The sequence below is a fragment of the Trematomus bernacchii genome, unplaced genomic scaffold, assembly GCF_902827165.1.
Source record: "Trematomus bernacchii unplaced genomic scaffold, fTreBer1.1, whole genome shotgun sequence".
Lineage (NCBI taxonomy): Eukaryota > Metazoa > Chordata > Actinopteri > Perciformes > Nototheniidae > Trematomus > Trematomus bernacchii.
In genome coordinates, this window is record NW_022987739.1 from 18,964,286 (window position 1) to 18,986,258 (window position 21,973).

A 21,973-nucleotide genomic window follows, 5' to 3' on the forward strand; every position below is an offset into this window, starting at 1 on the left:
GCATAGATATGCACAGAGACATCCCTGCATGCTCTTGAGGCTCTGCCGCAGGATATTGCGACCACACTCTTTAAGAGAAGCAATAACAGCTTGCATGTCATCTGAGACTGTATTTTCTTAAAAGGCGTAGCGTCGAGATAACCAACCTTTCCTTCCTCCAGCAGTATCTGAAAGAGAAAGCGAAAGTAATGTACAGAACAACCTGAGGAAATAACGCTTTAGAAATAATTAAAACAAAGAAAAAATACTTTGGGAATGGAGAAACTCACAATGGGGATATATAACAGCTTAATTTGCCATGTCAGTTGGCATGTCTGTTTCAGAATGTGCGAATAGAGCGAATTGACCATGACTGAAAGCATAGAAATTAGAAATTATTCAAATGGGAAAGGGTTTCCAGGTTGCAATGCAAATGCTGGATCATTTGTATATGAACGTATTACCTTTCAGAAAAAAATATGGTGAATTTCATGTGTTTTCCCATTTGAGAAGGTTTTCAAACAAAAGAAAACAAAAATAAATGCAGTCTCTTTCTTTATTCGATTTCCCCTAGAATTAGAATTGGGAGGGATGAAACCCTCTTTAATGGTCACACATGCAGAGCACACAGCACACACAGGGTGTTTCTCAATCGCGAGTACACTTGCTTGGTAGCACATGTCTGCCGAGCATCTTGCTTCAGAAGCGAGTCAAGAATACTTCCTGGCATTCGGAAAACGAAGTGTGGAACACGCTAGCAAGTGTGCAGGTGTGCGTCATATGAGAGGCCCCGCCTTACATCTTCCGCCACAGATTTGGGGAAATTGGTCCGTGCGCAAAGCATTGTGGGGATTTTAAGACCGCGAAGTCTACTCATGTGCAGACTCGATATTTCTCCAAACGGAGTACGCCGGGCTCGGTAGATTTCCAAGTATACTGGAGATTGGAACAGTACTTCGGCGGCACTCGATGACGTAGTATGCTTGAAATAGTGGCTCTGAAGCAGCTTTACTCGCGATTGAGAAACACCCACAGTGAAATGTGTTCTCTGCTTTTAACCCATCCTAGTACTAGGAGCAGTGGGCAGCTATTGTACAGCGCCCGGGGAGCAATGGGAGTGAGGGGGGAAGGGGGATGTCCGGTGCCTTGCTCAAGGGCACCATGGCAGGGCAGGAGGTGAACTGGGTTCTCCAAGTAGAAGTCCACACTCCATATTTAGGTCTGGTCGGGGACTTGAACCGGCGACCCTACGGCTCACAGTCCAAGCCCCTACTGACTGAGCCACTGCCGGACAGCCACTGCCGGACGATCTCTGTATTTGACCCATCCTAGTGTTAGGAGCAGTGAGCAGCCATTAGGTCGGCGCTCGGGGAGCAGTGTAGGGACAGCACCTTGCTCAGGGGCACCTCGCCTCACCTAGCAGGCACATATTGCGAATAGCACCTCACTTCTTGCCAAAGCACAGACATGCTTTTATTGACTTTCACTTCAAGGCATGGCTGTTTGTATTTCATGAAATAAAAGGAGATCCCATTACAGAAGGTACAATCCTCTTTATAAAAACAAATTGCCAAGTCATCACATTTAAGAAAACATTGAAGAAGTTATAACGTATAAGTTTGTGTGCCTTGAGGTCTGAAAAAGTTAAGTCATTGTGGACGTTGCTTGAACTTACATACTTTCCAATAGATGGAATAAAGATTACAATATTTGCACAATGAAATCCGCTTGTATAGAAGTCTATTAAAAAATGATCCTTTTCCTCACTGAATTGATTCTCTAAACATTTTTCTTACATGTTTATAGTCTCAATTGCTAGTTTCAAGTCTTATTATCCCATTTTGGTTAAAATAGACAGTAACGTGTATGATTTAGAACATGGCTAGCTTGTGATTGAGAGGTCACTACGACACGCCATTCTTTGGTCATTCTTTGGTCGTTCTTTGGCCATTCTTTGGTCATTTTTTTTGTATCATTCTTTGATCGAATGAGTGATTCAGTTCATGAAAGACAATTGTCAATTTGTTTGCCACTTGAAAAGGTCTATGACTTTAATGTGTTGTAGTCCAAAAAGCAATGGTTGGCATCATGGTATTTACCTTCACTTCTGACATGCAGTCTATGGGGGAATGTTGCCTTTTGTCTACTGCACAGGAGGACATCCATGTACTGTGTTTGTACAGCAGACTTGGTTTCTCTGAGTAACAGCAGGAGAGGCAGACGTAGTGTTCCGAGATACTCCCCAAGCAGCAATTAATGATGACAATTTAGATTTTGATATGCTGGTCTTTGCAGAGGCAACTGGGCCAGACAAGTTGAGAAAGTCACCTATCTAATAGATGCCACCTGATATTAATGTACAGAGGCACGCTGCCTCTAACCTGGCAGCCTCAGGAAATCAATCATCACCCCGGCATTACTTTCTTTTGACAAATGCGCTCTCACTGGCCAGGTAGCAGAGCTAATAGCCTCCAAAGTATATCTGTCAAAGACACAGCTCCTATTAATTATTCAGTCACCTGTGCTCCTATGCTGTGGTGCTACCTTACAATATTTACAGTGCTGCACGGGGCTGCTCTCCCATCGGCTTACTTTCCCTGAAGTGAGCTGCTTTTGCATGAGCCATAATTCCATATGCTCCAATTCTTCTGAGAGAAGGAAAGAGACAAGCTGCTTTCATTGCTTATCGAGAAACACTGCGGTCTCTGGAGTTGCATTTGTGTAAACATGACTGAAGGCTGATGAAGGGTTCGCATTGTCTTTAAGTCCTTAATGAGACAGGTATAGTTTCATCATTATGCTGAAGACGAGGTAGAGAGTCAGTGCTGTCAAGGACCTGGAGTGTTTGTTTTTTGCAATCATTCTAGATATGAAAGCATGCTAAATATAGTTGGTATGAATGTGTGCATAATGATGCATTACTAATGTAACAAACAGGGCAAAAATGTGTTTTAAAATGGTCCTGTCCATGTGAGAAACATTGCAGCCAGGCAGGGTTAAACAAAGAGCACAATGGTAGCAAATCCAGCTGTTACCAGACAACCACTGGCCACCATGCTCTTACGGAGTTAAATCCCCTTTATTCCGCCCACAGAGGGGGAGCAGGGTGGCTGGCTTGAGAGGAGGGGGAGAGGAAAGAGAGATGCTGCATTCACGTGAATAAGGGAAATATGGGAAGAATTAGTTCATTCATATTAGCTCACACACTGCTTTGAAATTGTCTTATTTTCTATTTCTAGAAGAGATCCTCATAGCTACACTACTCTGCTGAATTCTGACAATATTATGTATAATCACTAATCTGCAATAGGATGTTAGGGATGAGTGACCGACCTGTCCTAAATAAGACATCAACTTGGGCATACATTTTTCTATGGAATACATTAAAAGAAGTGGCCAGAAGTATGTAAACACACCAAATTGCTTTTAAACATTTCATACCAAAACCATCTGCTGATGTAACACTCTCTCTTATGGCTTTTTTACTCCCTTTTAAGTAGACCTATGCAAGGTACGTTTTGGGTTAGTTTTTTTGCATACAAATTTGGAAGCGAAAAAAGTGGGAATTTATTTTCTTTCCACAAAATATAGTAAACAATGAAAAATATTGAAAATATAAAAAACACAATTGTATTTATCAAATGTTTACTGAGTATCTTCAAAATGTTTAAGTCCATTAATTTGATGTCTCAAGATCTTATGTTTGACAAAATTGCTCCTATAGTCCTAGTTTTAAACAAGAATATAATAGGATATCAGTATTTATACTGTGTTTGTTAGTGTGTCCGTGATTATGTTTCTTTTTGGAGAGTGTAAGCTTCACCCACACCCCTTGAACGCAGCATGAGCGTCTAACAGGGTCACGTGAGATGCTCCCCTAATATTGCAGTGACGTGGTAGAGTTCTGTCAGAGTAGAGCGGTGTCTGACAGCCTGCCTGCCCGGGCCAGCAGCTCCCTTGCCCGGCTAGGAAATACGACCAGGGTCGCTTCAGGACGGAGCGGAGTGAAGACTCTGGAAAAACAACACAAAGCAGCGGACTGGCAAAAACCCAAGCAGGGGGGTTAAAGTAAATGACTAGTTGTTTTTGTTTTTACCTTGAGTACATGAGGAACATGTTTTCTCTGTAGCTTTATTGGACTCACATGTGAGAGAGGATATTTTTTTCGCATTTTTCTCCATTGCTTTCACTGCGCTGATACTGTACATCAGCCTGCCGAGCATCGTGAAGGACCAGCCGCACTCCCGCTGCTCGTCTTCCGCTGCTCTCTCCTCCTTAGGGCTTGGGAATGTGTGGATGCTGTGGTGCTTTACTCTTACATGTTTACATTTAATAACCTATCCTGTGAGTGAGATAAACTAGAATGAGACCAGGAAACAACAGTGGGTAAACCAACATAACATATTAAGTACTGAGGTCGAGGGAAGCTGTGACGGACACAAGGAGCAGGAGACAGGGGAGAGGAGGAGTCGCAGCAGGAGGAGAACTAAAAGCCTGCAGGTTTGTTGCCTGTGGGGATGAGGACTAGCAGGGACGTAACACATCCAAGGTGTCACTGTGATTAGAAGAGAGGGAGCTGGACGAGGAGAGGCATTGGAGTCCACGCTGTACCCAATCCAAGGAGGCGGTGATGGCGGGTGAAGGCACCGGGGTTCACACACTCCGTCAGCCGACCGCAGCCCTGTCAGCAGCCGCAGCAGCATGAGGAGGAAGAGGTACGCAACATTGCACGTCTCATCAGTCCTCCATATCCTCATTATTCATTTAGCCTTCCCCACCCTCCTCTCCTCTCCATTACATCCAACCATCCACCCTTGCCAGCCTCCTTGACGAGTGAGTATTCACCCATCAATCAATACATTAATCCATCCATGCCTTTCCTCCATGTCCAAACATCTCCTTACCATAAGGCACTTTTTTGACCCCAAGAGGCTTCCTTAAATGTTGCAATGACAGTAAGTGGTCCCCCTTGGGCAGGTGTATTGCTGAAACATGAAGGAATACTTGTTTTTTAAATATAACTTTACCCCCTAAGGGTGAAGGTTGACTATAGCTTTAATTTATCCTTGCCCAGAGCAGATCAGAGATTCCTGAAGGGACAATCACTGACATCAAAAAGGGGTCAGTAGTCCATACTGTATTCCTTTACATAGGTTAAAGTTTAGGAAACTCCTCCTTGGCCAGGGAGATCCAATTGATCCAGTTCAATTAACAGGGCTTTTTATCCACTTCATCACGTCAAGCTGCCCAAAGTATTTGGCACTGAAAGCCTTTGCATCCTAAGTGCTGAGATGGACATAAAAAAAAAAAAAAACAGCAGCTAAGCTCACCATCTGGGTATTCACTCTGCCCACTAGACTATGAAACTTTAATAGGGTCTAATTTTCAAACCACCTTATAATTTTTTGCTGTGGCGTCTGAACGGACATCCCGACAAGACTTTTAGATTTTACTCTCACTGTGTGGAAGAAAATCACTGTCATATAATATTTACTACAGCTACAAGCTCAGAGCTGCCAAAGCTTTATTTCCCAGAGGGCTCTTGTATTTTTTAGTTTACTTTTAAGAGGCTGCTCGACTTTGTTACTGCCCTTTTTAAAGGACAAATGAATTTAAATGTTATCCATTACATCTATATTTTATTGCTTTGACTTGTGTGTTAAAGGGTCAGCAAAGAATGAAAAACAATTGCCTTAGTGTTGCTCTTTCTGGTTAAGCTTACATGGAAAAGTTGCATGTAAAATACGGTAGTGTGTCAAATAATGCTTATTTTATTGTTTATAATTAGCCGTGTTTGGTCTAAAAGAAATATGGAGGAATAAGTGTTCAATAATGGCAAGGACAGTTTCATACAACTGTTTAGTTGATATCTTAAAACAGCTTTTTCTTGTCCACAGTCAGCAACCAAAAGGTATTCAGTTTTTGTCACATTACATGAAAACAATTTTGCTTGGCATTTATGCTATAAAAATTACCTTATCTTATCCTAACCTTAAAGGTGGGGTAGGTAAGTTTGAGAAACCGGCTCGAGATATACTTTTTGTTATATTTCATGGAATGCTCTTAACATCCCGATAGCAATGAATATCTTAAGTGCTTTGACAAAAAATCCATTAAAAAATGTCATCTGTGGAAGCCGTAGTACTGTAAAAAGCACGACCAATCATTTTAGCCGGCCCGGCTAAAATAACTGGATGGCCTACCTGCCTGTCAGCCTTCCATCTGTGCCCTCATTGGTCATGTGCGCGTTCGTGTGTGTTGGAGGAGGGGCTCTATAAGGAAATGGCAGATTTTTTCCGGCTGTGTATTTTCAAATTCTAGCGATCTCGAGCCGGTTTCTCAAACTTACCTACCCCACCTTTAACTAATGAATTAATAAGTTGATTGAAAATGTAGCAACTCGTTGTCTCAGCTTTAAAAATATTCAACAGCTAAATGTCTTTAGAGAAAGAAAGCTCCTATTCTTTTGATAATACAGAAGATCTCAAAAGGAACATGTTTCACTGGAACTACTATCAAAACAAAGTAACTCTATTGCTTTGAGGTGGAGACAGAGATTGTCAGACCGGAGCCAAATAAACAGTTGGCACATCTCGATATCGAGATTAAGTGGAGAAGGCAGAAATGTTTAGTTTCTTTTGTCATTTCGGTGAACTGACCCTTTAAGGATTTTATGTTCATACTTTGTGACCGCCGCTCCAGTGGCCTGGCCCAGATCTGACCAGTCTCTAGTGATGCATGGCAAAAAAGCCGACCAAACTACATTCTCAAAGCATCAGGTCAATCAAATGCCCCAAAAACATCTCTATCTCTTTCTTTTAGTTAAACTTTAACTAAAAGAAAGAGATAGGGGTGCCCAACCTTTTTTGAACTGAGAGCTACTTTTAAAGTTGCCAGTCTGCCGAGATCTACCAGTCCAAATAGAGAAGCGTAGCCATTACTGACAACCTACTACCAGGTAAATACACACTTCTACTTGTATAAAACTGACCTTTGTACGATTAATACTTCATAAAATACTGCAGATCCTTTATCTTACCTATTTCTAATCTACAGATATACAAGTATTTAACTGAAGTTACACAACAGTGTTGTTGATACAGAGTTGGAGTTTATTCACATGTCACATACTACAGTGGGTAATGTTTTCAAGAAACATTGAACAGTGCTGCCACATATGACACAGGAAAAAAAGAAAATACTCTGAACCCTTTCTTCGCCATTATATACAAATAGTGTTGCTACAAAAGTATAAATTAGGCTTACTAATAAGACAACTCAGATCTGAAGCTACACAGGAATCTGCTGCCAAAGTGCAATAAAAAAGACAAAATTAATAGAATCAAACCCTTTTTTTGTTGCATTTTAGTAGAGTATAAAAATAAATGCCTTTAAAATAGGATGCAAGCAACACTAGTTTCTTAACTTGAATTGATAATAGACTATAATCAATTGAAGTTTGCATTCTTATACCATTTTGTACAATAATTATAATGAATAAGTTCAAACAAACTAAAAACTTACAGCTGATTAATAACGGTATCTAACTTGAGTTTTTATTATATCAAAAACCTGTTGAAATGCTACTGTTATTTTTACTGTCCCCAAAAAGCGCGTCGGCAGCCTTCAGGAATGCTTCTTTCACAACTTCGCCGTCTTTGAAAAACTACATGTGTTTCGCAAGAACGTGACTGACACGTTAAGATGCTCAGCCTTGCTCTTGTTGTTGGGCCTGGTGAAAATGGACTGCTGTGCATTTAGCTGTCCTTTCAGTTCCCTCACCTTTTGGGAGCGTAGGGCAGAATTAGGAGGGAATTCCGTATCGTAGCGTTTGTGCACTGTTTTGAAATGCCGCTCCTAAATTATCCTTCTTCGATAAAGCCACGCTCGCATTGCAGATGAGACAGATGGACTTTGAATTGGAATAGATACAAAAATAATCATCCTCCCACTCGGAGTCAAATTTATATATTTTGGGCTTTTTTGCTTCTGCCATAATTGCGGTCTTGTGTGTGTGCGGACTGTCACTCCTGTTGACACGGACAACGTCAGCGAAATAGTGCCCACTGCTCACCAGCCACGCCCCGACACATGGGGTCACGCCGGCCAATCACAAAGCTTTGATGCGTTCAAGTGCATTATTCTGGCACAGGAAGATTATGGTATAGGACATTAACGATAAAACAGAATATTGTTGTTCTATTTTTAGACACATCTCGCGATCGACTGGTTGGGCACCCCTGAGTTAAAGGAACAGACAGTGGCATCTTTATTTAGAAATGAATGCAATTTAAATGCTTTGACCACCAGATTCATTTCCATGATATTTCTCAGAACCATCTTTCGATGTCAGCAGATAAAACTGAAACGATTTTGATTATAAAAAACTCCACAAAAAGTGGACTCAAGCAGTTACGGACAAATTCAATGGAAAACTAAATGTAACCAATGCAGTTACATGTTGCCCAGTAGTTTAACTTTATTTAAAAAATGATGCAAATTAAAGATGTTTAATAAATAAGTATATTGCTAAATGGTTGATAGCGTACTTGGATGTATACATTTCTTTGTAGTTGCATACCTCTCATACCAGTATCATCCAGCCAGGGGTATGTGGGTATTTTGTAGTTGCCAGTAGATGTGTTAAGATTGTCGAGAAGCTTGACTTATTGCCTAAATAAATAAATTGTGTAAGCTGTAACAGCTGAACTTTTATTGAGACCTATTTAGAGTTTGAAAACTAATCAGCATGTGATAAGAGTTGACATTTAGTGTAATGACAGTTCCAGTAGATGCTGTTGGGTAGTAGTTAGCTGGATAGACCTAAATGCTTAGCTAAAAGTAATTGATAAACAAATGGAATTGTTAGCTAAGTGTAGTGAGTAGTGCTCCTGAAGGCAGCTCAGGGCCTGACTCCTCCCCCAAACACTCCCCTCATTAGAGCAGGGTATAAAATGCACCTGGTTCCCTATGTTCTTCCCCTTGGCTCTCCTTTCATGGTTTGTGGTACAGGTAGGCTGCAATACTAAAATGTAGGATACGTTGTCTCATTTCTTCTAGTATTGTATTACTTGCTGCTTCCTTGCAGATTACTGAAGCTCAGCAAGGTGCTAAAACCTCTTCCTGTGGTGAGTAGGGTAGTGATGGCGAGATGAAGCCTTATGAAGCTTTGAAGCTTTCCAGCCAATTGGTTCGCAAAAGGGTTCATCTCATGAGGCTTCATCATGGGCTTCATTTGAACACAAACCCCCCTGTTGGTCAAAGTGTGTAAAACAGGCAGATTTGACATCTCAATAGTGTACTCTATCTCATACCGAGTTCCCAATGAGTAAACCCTTAGAATAACTCTTAACAACGAACATAAAATCATATTTTCATGTTAACAATATTGTTTTTATTCCAGTTGAATGATTGTGATTGAAAAGCCTAAGGAGGCTGGTAAACATTGCAAAGAGGGATTTGTATTCCTTAATAATATTCATAAACGTAACTATGTTGTAGCCTGAGAAAGGCTAAACCATATCAAAGAATACATTTATTAACTACATTATCTCATTTAGCTGTAGCTTTTATAAACAACAAAAAAGACGTATTGTTCAGTCGTTGAACCAGGGACCCTGCGGTCGTGAGTCAATTGCTTTCCAGCTGAGCCACAGCACACACACTGAATCTCCCTGAAAACACTCCATCGTATTTATTCCTGTATTTATTCATGTTCCTACATTTATTTATGCTTGTATCTATTTATACTTATGACATGTTCCGACCTCTATATAAGTGAGGGTCTGAGCTCTTTTAATTCCATCGTGTCACCAGCGGGCCCGGGTACAGGAGGGGTAATATGGTTCTTATTATACATCCATGGGTATTATGAGCGTTGTGGTTCAACGGTTCAACCGATCTGAATCGCTTTCTGAAGCAGTCACGTGGTATCGACAGGCAGCGAGGCTTCGTTTGTCATCGATGACGTCACTGGCCCAAAACGATACAAGCCTCGATACATGCTTCACAAAAAGCTTCGGGGATTACTCGACACACGCTCCGAAGCCTCGGCGCAATACGTAACATCACTAGAGTAGGGCAGAACCTGAATTGTTTGGATGCTGCATGGAGAGCCATTTTTAATCTTTATTTAACTATTGCTTATAGGTTCACCTGCTGCTGTTTTGTTTTATTCTCATTGACTTAGTGCTGTTTTTGTATAAGTTTTGGTTGATTTTGTATTTTGATTAGTTTTGCATTTGTCTTACGCTTATACTTTACCTGTTTATCATTATTTAACCAACTGGGAACCTTTTTGTTTAACCTTGTTTCAGTTGTTTGTTTTTATTTTAGTAAAGCTGAGTGCCGGTCATTGGGGGGGCTAGTCACCCTCACTGTTTGTTGTGGTGAAGAGCACGTGTCAGTGACCCGTTTGCTGTGTGTGGTTTGCTGTGACTGCACCTATATTTGGTTGCACCCTAGTGTTACGTGAAGTAGCCTGCCACCCCATTAACTGGCCTCAGCCCACCTTAGTTTTGATTTGCTGTTCTTATATAGACTTTTTTAATGTTGGATTTTAGGTAAATATTTTTAACATTTAATAAAGATAATTTTAAACTGAATAGTTCTTGTTTTTATAACCCATGATTTTATCTTACAGCAACATTTCCTGAGTTTCCTTTTTCTTTTGATTACATTTAAATTAAAATGACTTTACGTTGAAACACGTCTCTGCCCCTGCCCCTCCTGAATTGTCTTTTTGTGTCTATATCCTTTGGTGCCATCCCCCAGGTGGCGGTGGCGGTCCTTTATCCCCTATTTTAGTATACTATTAATATTCACAAACGCACCAACGCATAAGCGTAGCCATACTGTATGGTTGAACATATAGGAAAAGTGAGCTAAAAATAATTGATAAACAACTGGAATAGTTAGCTAAAAGTAGCATGTTTAAATGGTTGAGAATAGTTAGCTAAAAGTAATGGATAAAAGGTTTAGTGAAGTTATACAGAACTAATTAATAAACCATGGAAATAGTTAGCTAAACGTAATAGAACAACTCTTCAGGAAAGGTTGCTAAATGCATGTAAGGAAAAAACAGTTGGAATAGTTAGCTTAATGTAGTGTAGCGGCTAAACTGTTGGGAATGTTAGGATTAAGATAATTAATAAACAGTTGGAAATATGTGGCTAAATGTAATTAATAAACGGTTAAGAACAGCTCGAAGTAATAAATAAACAGTTGAGAGTAGTAAAAATAAGCAATGGTTTTAAAAGTAGTCTAATGACAAACAATTGAAATAGCTAAATGGATAAACAGATTATCTCAAATTAGCTCATTGATAAACAGTTATATTATATTTGTATTGAGTTGAAATAATAAGCTATAAGTACCAAGAGTATCTAGGCTACGCAACTAGCACAAATGCAAACTTGATGGGGTCTATTAACTCGCACTGAAAGTTAGGAAGAGGAAGAGCAACAAAACCACCTCACCTCTATTTTACTTGTTTTCTTGGCAGTCTTGGTGAACCCGTCTCTACACTCAGATGGTAAACAACAGTGAGAAATTACAGATTGTTGAGGAAGAGAGCAGCTGAATAGGGGAGAAAAATGACCAGGGCAAGGAAGGATTAAGGGGAAGACCCAGAGGTGGGGGACTCGAGTCGCATATTTTTGGACTTAAGACTTGCTTGACTAACATTGATAAATTACTTGACTTGACTTTGACTTGGTATTCATGACTTAAGACTTGACTTGAGACAGATAACTCGAAAGGACTTTACTTTTTTAATTCAATATTTGCATTTGTTTTTGTATTGTACGGAGCCCCTAAAGGGCAATGGAAAAAAAAAAGAATACTGATCTTGTTCGCACAAGAAAGTTACCGGAGCGCCAAGTAGGAAGTGGAGCACACAGGAGACAACCGTTTCATTGCAGACTGTAATGTTTATGTTGGGAAATGGCAGTGCATACATTATTTTAGATATATTTCTAACTCGGACTCTCATTCACTTCATGAAATGGCTGCAGCATCAGGAGGCAGTGGGACGTGTAACTCCGCCTCTGAGAAGTGCAGCACCAGCGCGCAAAGAGCTGTGCCTTTTACGCAACGCCTTCACTGTGTTTACTTTCATTAGAACAGCTAAAGAGCGACTGCAGGCTGCTACGTTTTAACCACACACACCTCTACACACATCGAACTGCCCGATTAATCCTCCTATTACTCGTTTTACGAAGGAGATGTCCGGTCACTAAGGCGCATGATGTGTGTGTGTTTGTGCTCTGCTCAGCTCTGATCTGCTTGTGTGTGTCCGACAACGGCATTTGTTTTCAAATTACCATGAACAGTAATTTACACACATCTGGCCAACTCCATATGTATATGTGGGTGTTCCCAAATGAAAGAAATGTGTTTAATCTTAATGTCGCACTGTCTGCACACAAACACACACACACATCATGCGCCCTGGTACATACACTATTCCGTTGTATTGGCTTTGATGCAATATTTCTTTGTGCACAGACACAGTTAGGAAAACAATGAGACTGTCATATGGGAGCACCTTAGACAGGAGAAATACTGTGACCCTGCTGAAGGGGAGCCAGGGCAGGAGGCTTAACATGTTGATGTAAAATATTTGTGTTGTACTCCTGTTATCACTTTAGAGCCCTTTTAGAACTTGGGTTATCATTTCAGCGCCCCACTCTCCATTGCTGTTTATGTTGAAAATAAAACTAAACTTTTCATAACCACAATATTTTAACTGATTTAAATGCGGAAACTGGGGTTATTCATCAGAATTTCATATGACTTGACTTGTGACTTGCTTGACCTGAGCAATGACTTGACTTGACTTGCTTGACTCTCACCACAGTGACTTGGGACTTGCTTGAGAGTTGTAGGTTAAGACTTGAGACTTGCTCATGACTTGCACATGTATGACTTACTCCCACCTCTGGGAAGACCATTGCAGCACTGAAGGGAGAGGTGTGTACTTGATAGCATTCTCTTTACTTTCAAGTGACTGCTTTTGAATGAAGCCCAGCCTGAATTCCCTCGAAGATTCTTTAAAAATGAGACCGGCATGACCCTGAGAGAACAAAAGCAGATGTGAAATTCTTAAAAGTCATTTCCTTGCAAGCCAAGCCACAATGGCAGCGAAACAAGTTCATATGGTTATTGCCAACATAAGCAATACAGTCAGAAAGCAAGGGGAAGATCGGTCCCAAAGATAGAATTAGCGATCAAAGATAAAGTTGTTTCCATTGACAAAGGCATTTCTTGAGTTAGGATGGGTTTTTGGTTCTCCACTGGAATGCTAATAAAGAAGATTGAGAGCAAGGCCAGCGTCTCAAATTAAATGGGAACAATACTGGGAGTCGCCCTTGCTCAGTGTTGAACACAAACACACCAGAATACGATCACCAAATAGGCAAAAACTACATGACCAATTAGAGCTTGGTGAACGCCTTCTATGACCCAATCCCAAACCACGCCCTACACCCTACCCCTACACATTACCCCTCCGTGACGGAGTGAACTCTAGCCTCGTCTCAATACCCCTCCTCGACTCCTCTCTTCCCCTCCTCCGGGACTTGACCCGGAAATCGATCAAGACACGCCATTTTGAAGGACGTCCCAATAGCTGAAATGCACACGGAGGAGTCGAGGAGGGGTGAGGGAGGAGGGGTGCGGGAGGAGACGAAAGGGAGGATACACGAGAGCAGACTACGCGGAAGTGTTTTCACTACTCGCGTATAAAAGCCCCGCCCCCACCTTCACAGCTGGTCGATTTCAACACAGGAAAACGGAGAACTGGAAGAATGAGTGGAAAAGCGTCACATAAATGTATAAGTGCTCACAGCTCCGTGGGAATTATTATGTGCAATTCATTTCTTAAGGTTATACTAACAATTTAAGTCATGTCTAATGATCTTGAACGTCACTAAAACATAGCTATTAAGAAAGCTATTTCATAAATGGCTAGATCTTGATAAATACAAATTATTTGTTTTGTTTTGTGTTAAGATATTCAGGAGTTAAATTATTTAAAATTCACAGTCCTGAATGTGGGTTTGTGGTGAATGTGGGGATCTACAGGACACACATTTTCAGAGTAAAGGCTTTCACATTATTATAATTATAATTTTATTGAAATGTACATTTTACACCAAAACGGAACACAAAAGCAGGACCAACCATCATAAATGTAATTCCTTGACTAAAAAGAGAAAGATTCATCATTTAAATACATATTTAACAATAAATGGGCCGGTTCTAAGGGGTTATTCAGTTAAACCCAATGAGAGGGGATACAGCTGTGCACATGTCATCATTAACAGACGTCGTTTAAGAGTGACATTTGAGTGAACGAGGACATCCCAATTAATACCTGAGGACTCCTCTGTCCTCGCGTCACCTCCTCGTGTCTCTCGCTCGCATCTTACGGAGGCGGAGCTAAGACGCAAGGAAGGGACGCGAGTGAGGGAAAGGAGGAGTCGAGGAGGGGTATTGAGACGAGGCTTCTGTGGAGTGACACTCGCAGCTCAACGAGGCTCCCCCATGTCAGATGGAGGGAGTAAATACAGCGGCAAGCTTTGGGACAAACTCCCCTCTCTCCGGCAGAAACAGGAAATGCCGTAACTGTATGTAACAACGGTTTCAAATCAGCATCTCTTTGACAAAGAATTAAAATGAATAACAAAAATAAAACTCCAAACATCTTTAAAGGTGGGGTAGGTAATTTTGGAGAAACCAGCTCGAGATCGCTAGAATTTGAAAATACACAGCCGGAGAAAATCTGCCACTTCCTTACAGAGCCCCTCCTCCAACACACACGAACGCGCACATGACCAATGAGGGGACGAGATAAGTTTGTGCACAGATGGAAGGCTGACAGGCAGGTAGGCCATCCAGTTATTTTAGCCGGGCCGGCTAAAATGATTGGTCGTGCTTTTTACAGTACTACGGCTTCCACAGATGACATTTTTTATGGATTTTTTGTCAAAGCAAGATATTCATTGCTATCGGGATGTCAAGAGCATTCCATGGAATATAATAAAAAGTGTATCTCGAGCCGGTTTCTCAAACTTACCTACCCCACCTTTAATTGTGTTACTTTTTTGTAAAGCTCTTTTAGTTTTAAACCTGATTTTTATAAGCTTCTTAGTTTTTGCAACAGACTTTATACACAACTTTATAATAAAATGCACACTTTACCTTTTTCTAGACTAAACACAGTATGAAAAAAATATGAGGTTATCTAGAGGTTAACATCGCAATTTATCAGTGGATGTTTGCAGGAACTACTTGTAAACAGCGTGTTTCCTGACGGACACACACAGCGTTGAGTCCGGTCAGGTAGAGACCGGTCTCCAGTCAGCACCGATGAAGACTCGATGTTTGAGGGCTTGATAACCCACTCCCCCTCCACACTCGTTGGTTTGTAACAGCACTTAATATGGCGGACCCTCCGCGCGAACGTGCAAACGGAGGGGTAGTGTAGGGCGTGGTTTGGGATTGGGCCTATGAGTGCAATACTCAGTTGGCTACAGAATTAGGGCTGAATAGAACATGAAACCATCTAGTTTTCCCTTCCTAGCAAACATTTGGTTGTTGAATTGCCATTGACAATACAACCCTCGTATCACAAATTACAAACCTTGGTTATAGAGGAAAGAAATTGAAACAATCTATGAAGCTGTCAGCTGCATAGTTTTGATAAAATAGAAGTATTGATTGATGTTAATGTTAAGGATGAGAATACAGCCACTACATTCCAAAAGTGCTTGAGTGAAAAACAGTGGCGAAAGAAATTCTTTGATTCTTAAGTAAAAGTAATAATAATACAATGTCAGAATATTCCATTACTATTCCCAAAATTGTATAGCCAATTCATCTATGAATCAAGGTTGGTTGGTTTTGTCATGTGGCCTGGACTTTTCTTTAACCTGATTATGGCCATGCACCGTACTTAACACTAGAACCGCCAACGGGTACATTTTACCCGCAGCTGTTTTTTGATTGTATGTCACTTTTTTTCAATAAAATATTCAAGTCTCCCAGTCCGTGACTTTTCCTGAAAGTGTGTTATGTAGCACCCTCTGTTGTTAAAAATGGTCAATATGAAGTCAGATTGAAAAAATGGCCCAAAAAATGGCCATTTATACCCATTAGCGCCAGCGGGTAATATTTACCTTATAGAAAATGCAGTGATCTTCGCGCTATTGATCTTGTGCGAAAACATAAACATGACGTGTTGCTATAGCAATGCCTGTTGTTTACTGCGGTTCCTTATAGATAGATAGATAGATAGAGGGATAGAGAGAGAGAGATAGTTATAGATAGATCGATAGATAGTTATAGATAGATAGATAGAGAGAGAGATAGAGAGACACTTTGCACATAACTCACGGTAGCGATCTTTTATACTTCATGCAATCGGCATGAAGTATAAAATAAAAATATTGGTATAAGTTTCATCACTGTGCGATCAAAACTCACTCTTAACCCTGTGTTCTAGTATGATAAATAAAAGAACATTGTACCTTGAAAATCAATGCATTCTAATAGCGGGTACATTTTACCCGTTGGCAGTTTTAGGTATACAGCGACCCCTGGCGGTTCTAGTGTTAAACATTCAAATGAATCATAAATATAGTGGTTGTATTAAGGTTATGCTTCAAGGCGGGAAACCTCAGTCAGCCACATAATCAGTCATGCCTGTTTCAATAAAGCAGAATTTAACCCCTTACTCCAGAGAGCGGCCAGTCTAAACGGCTCCCAAATGGTAGCTGTATTTGTCTTGAGGAAAATGTGTCACTAAGTGCACCGCTTTACTAAATGAAGGTCACATCCCCTTCGACATCAGCCAAGCTCATTTTGCATTCATTACACACAATGTGGAGGCAAAAACAAGATAGGTTGTTAAAATGGGCGTGGAGACAAAGAAATCAAAGTGTGGAAAATGGCATTTATACCTCACAGTCCCCCCCCACCCTCCTTGTTTTCTTCCTCCAGCTTTAAAGCTGATGTGGTGACAGAGACAACACTATAATATATGCCTAGCATGTCACTCCCGCAGCCTTCGTTCTGATTATTGACCGCTGCAGAATCGCTGGGGCTTTAATTAGTGCTAGTGTAACTAATTGGCTTGCATAAAAGTGACATTGATGGGAGGCAGGAAAATGAATTAATGAGGAGAGGCATTGGCAGATTAAGTGGAACTGCTAAAAAGTAAAAATGGATGTCTGGTCTCTCAGTGAAATTGGCATTTTTGTTGAAAGCGAAAAACAAAAACAAAGTAATACACTCCACCATTCATGCTCTTCTCTATGTGAGTGTGTGGGTGGGTACGGATGTCCGTCGTGTGTGTTTAACTTTGTGTGCATGTGTATTTATGTGTATATGTGCCCCTCTGTGTGTGCACACTTCATCAGAGCTCACGTAACTAGATGTTAATTTAGTTGACGGGAGAAATCTCTCAAGCGCTGGATATGCTTCGATGTAAAGTATGTTAACCTTTAAAACAAAGCCGGCCCTGGCCCCTCTCATTCTCCTGTAATTGCTTGCGCTGGGTAGGCATAGTTTCCTGAAAAGGTTATCGTGTTCCTTGCAAGTTGTCATGATGAATGAGCAAACATAGCAGGAAATGAAAATGGGAAGTTTGGAAAATCTGCCTCACACCGAGTCGGCATGTAGCATTTGCACAAAAATAATGCTTTGTTGTTCAGTAGATGCAATTTATTAAAGTGCAAGCAAACAAATAAACAAAAACGCAAACGCAGGCAGTCAGTAAATTAACAAACTCAGGAAGAAAGGATTTTTCAGACTTGCAATGCTGCTATATAGAAATCAAGTACAACCTGCAAGATACTGCTGGCATTTTTTTTTTTTCCTGGCGTGCGTGTGTGTTCTCATGCACAGCAATAATGATGTATGTTTCTAGTGTGGATATAATTATGTTTGAGGAGCACATGCATCTTTTGTGTGGGTCTATAGACACAAGAGTGACTTGTGTGTGCAGTAGGCTTGTGTACATCATTAAGTCTGATCTACATTGTGTTAGTGTGTCTGTGAACACAAAAAATGATTATGCGTGCAGTATTTGGTGCGCATATGATTATTTGCGATGCACAGTAGATGTTTTGCTTGTGCAAACCGATTGCTCGCCTTTGTGCTTCCCCTGGCGCACAACTCCCTGACATCATTCATGTCACATTTCTTCAGCGTTGCATGTTTCTGTGTGTACATCTTTTATTTACGCCTGTGGTAGAGGGTCGAGCAGCCTGGGTGGTCTCATCTAGACGGTAGGCAGCGTTGATAAGCCGAAGGTGGAAGTTGAATGGCAGGTGAAGGCTGTCATCGCCAGAGGCTGGCTGAGGCTCTGGCACCACTGCCTGCCGGACCCTGAAAATCTCATTTTGCATCTCCTCCCCTAGCTGTCGACGCCCGGTGGGGGGCTGATGACACAGGCGGCTCAGTGTAGCGTTATCCGGCAACACGTTGAGCAAACCTGCAATTTATACTTCTGCCCCAGGCATTAAGCTGAATAATGACATGCAAGAGGCACTGTCTCCCCATGCTCAGCACCAGACAGCCAGCTCATAGTTTCCATGAGGAATTCTATTTTCTATTCTTCACTGTTTTTAGAGTCTTTGATGTGTTTATCTAAGACATTCTCTTGTTTTCACTCACTGTAAAAAAGTACTAGCATAATATGCTCATTTAGTATGTTGTATTTACTGTGAGAATGGTGCAAAAAACGTGTGTTATGTTGTATGATAGCAATAACGCACACATTAGGTGGCAGCCTATTTTCCACCATACAGGTGCACTGTATGCAAGGTAACATTTATAGCAGTAATCTTCCCTTCTGCCACTGCCCTGCTGGCAACAGTATTTTCTAAATCTCATATATATTTTTCCCATCACATCCCCAGAGCCTGCTGTGTTTCACGTCCCCGTCCAATCAAAGATGCTACAAACAAAGCTGTCATATTGATTCAGCTTCTCCCTTTCAAAATGTAAAGTCAGCTTATCAAAAGAGCCATTCACCATAGTGGCTGCTGCATTCACAGAAAAGCTCTAATTGGGGCTTTTGCATCTGGAAGACATTAATTCAGAATGTCTCTGTCAAAACAAACCATAAATAAAATGATTAAGAAATATGCTCGGTTCTCCCCGCAAGTAGAATAAATAACACATCTACAATCAGACATTGACATGTGGCTCAGTGCCAGCAATTTGAGGTTTCTTTCAGACCGATGCCAACATTTGTATCTGTTCCTTTTTTTCTCTTTTCAGATTAGAGACAGCAAACACAGAGGAGGTGACCCTTATCATATCCTGAAGGAGACGAGACATCGGGCATGACCTTGTGTTTGTCTACAGTTCCAAAGAAGAGCCAGGGAGAAGCCTTCATGGCCAGAGAAACATTGCTTTCCTTGCTCCATTTGGAGCTCTTTTAACCCTGCTGCAAGCTGCACTGGGGGGCTCAAACGTTCCCCTGACTCCACCAGGAGGCTCACTCCAACCCATCTGCCAGCTCAGATAACCCTCTGATAGTTGGCAACCACATGTTTGAGGTGACTGTGAGTGACTGCCGCCGCCGCCGCCCATTCTCGAGCAGCAGCAGCAGCAGCTTCCTGCGACCCCGATCTGCACCATGCAGTGGAGACGGCGGCACTGCTGTCCCATCAAGATGACCTGGACCGTCAAGCGGTCGCTCTTCAGGACCCATGTGGCCGGCCTCCTCTCGCTGGCTCTACTCTTCACCCTTTTCTTATTTTTCAGCCATCAGGATTGGCTTCCGGGACGCAGCGGGCCCCGGGAAAACCCGCTGGCCTACACTGTCAGGGGCTTACGCAGCCCCAAAGGCGAAGCCAACCAGAGCAGCTCCCTGCGGAGCCTGTGGAGGGACACGGGGTATGTGGCACCAAAGACTCTTCTCAACCTCAGCTCTCAGCAGGCAGATGGGGCTGCGGGGGAGGCAGCAGCAGGAGGCGGAGGGGTTTCCAGGATGGGGGTAATGGGACTTGGGGACTCCATGAGCACCAACAACAGTTTACAGAAGGAGATGGGTGTGGGAGGGAGGCTCAGTGCTCAGCCCTACCGCTACATCCTGAACGAGCCTTTCAAGTGCAGGGACAGGACGCCCTTCATCATCGTCCTGATCGCTGCAGAACCCGGACAGGCCGATGCCCGTAACGCCATCCGTCAGACATGGGGGAATGAGAGCAACTCAATGGGCTTAGGGTTTGTCCGTCTTTTCCTGCTCGGCACTGGAAAGAGCTCAGACACCTACCTGCAGAGCAGCATAGAGGAAGAGAGCCTTGTTCACCACGACATCATCCAACAGGACTATCAGGACACTTACTACAACCTGACCATCAAAACGCTGATGGGCATGAACTGGGTGGCCACCTATTGCTCACACGCCTCCTACGTGATGAAGACAGACAGCGACATGTTTGTCAATACCGAGTATCTCATCCAAAAGTTGCTTAAGCCCGAGCTGCCTCCCAAACAGAGGTACTTCACCGGCTACCTGATGAGGGGCTATGCACCAAACCGAAACAAGGACAGCAAGTGGTACATGCCGCCCGAGCTGTACCCAAGCGAGCGTTATCCGATATTCTGCTCGGGCACGGGGTATGTGTTCTCAGGGGACATGGCCGATCTGATCTACCAGGCGTCCCTGAGCATACGAAGGCTGCACCTGGAGGACGTTTACGTGGGGATCTGCCTGGCCAAGCTGCGCATCGACCCGGCCCCTCCTCCCAACGAGTTCCTCTTCAACCATTGGCGGGTGTCTTACTCCAGTTGTAAGTACAGCCACCTGATTACGTCCCATCAGTTCCACCCCAATGAACTCATCAAGTACTGGAATCACTTGCAGAGCAACAAGCACAATGCCTGTGTCAACGTGGCCAAGGAAAAGAACAGCAGGTACAGACACCGAAAGTTTCACGGAGAGAGGCCTCCTTGACGCATCCTGTGATTACAACCCCCGCTCAAGAGAAAAAGGGAGATGAGCACACTGTTACTACAGTCTTGGAGGGCATATGAACTCAGTAATATACACTATATGGGGAAAAGCACATTGTTTTTGGTATTGTGTACAGTCGATGATCCAAACTATTTTTTTAATTTGAGGAAAAAATGTTAAGTATTGTAAAACTGTTGAGCTATTTCTAAAACGGAAGATTGTCTGTGATGTGGAGCATAACGTGCTGCTGCTGTCTCAAGGGTGATGTTGAGGATAATTCAGGTGCCAAGAGAAAGGTGGTTATTCATGCTACAGTTAATGTGAAGGCTCGCCTCTAAAGGGTATTATAGTATGTCACACTTTACAAATCAAAAAAAAAAATAGACAGTGGTGTTTACACAGAAAAAGGGAAATGCACATGTATTTTGTCGAAAGTTACACTACCTAACTATGAATGAAAATATATTTGACGTTGACCAGTTATGCTGCCCGGTTTCTCAGTGTTTACTTTACAGATTTATCAAAGAACATGACTCTAAAGAGAAGGTTTATCCGTCATATACTGTATTTTATTTTTTTTAAATCTACATGGAAGCACTCACGTCCCGTCAGAGATGACTGAGATTGTATTTTTTAAAGCTTTACATTGAGTATGACTCTGCACTTGAGCAAATGTGCAATGAATTAATTAACAATTAAATGTACTGAACTCAAGCTTGCAGTTGTGAGTGTGTTTTATCTGTGAGTCTTTTATACATTTAGGCCTCTTCAATATCATTACTCTGTACAACCCATAATCAGCATGGGGCTGGGACATAATTCACTCACGATTGGTGTAGTTTCTACATTGTTATGATTTAAACATAGTGATATTTTAGTGAGATCTGTTCTAAAAAAATATATTATTTAAGATGATCAAAGTCAACTTTATTTTCAATCTTCTGTGTATGAGATACAGACAGGGAGAAATGCTGTTCCTCACAATCCAGAGGAATACACATATAAATATCTAATAAATAT

The 21,973-nt window shown here is 41.8% G+C and overlaps 1 protein-coding gene across 2 annotated transcripts; it reads left to right on the forward strand.

The window, feature by feature from the left end:
• Positions 1 to 3,905: 3,905 nt before the first annotated feature.
• b3galt2 (UDP-Gal:betaGlcNAc beta 1,3-galactosyltransferase, polypeptide 2) lies at positions 3,906 to 21,667 on the forward strand. 2 transcript variants are annotated; one of them, XM_034146261.1, is made up of 2 exons: positions 3,906 to 4,812; positions 19,270 to 21,667. In XM_034146261.1, the coding sequence occupies exon 2, from the start codon at positions 19,631 to 19,633 to the stop codon at positions 20,951 to 20,953; it is 1,323 nt and encodes a 440-aa protein (XP_034002152.1). In that variant the 5' UTR covers positions 3,906 to 4,812; positions 19,270 to 19,630; the 3' UTR covers positions 20,954 to 21,667. The 2 variants fall into 2 exon arrangements, with proteins under 2 accessions (XP_034002152.1, XP_034002153.1); XM_034146262.1 differs by having other exon boundaries at positions 3,906 to 4,694.
• Positions 21,668 to 21,973: the final 306 nt, after the last annotated feature.

What these genes read in the sequence shown, in the direction of transcription:
- b3galt2 (XM_034146261.1), top strand. Translation starts at nt 19,631, where the DNA reads ATGCAGTGGAGACGGCGGCACTGCTGTCCCATCAAGATGACCTGGACC.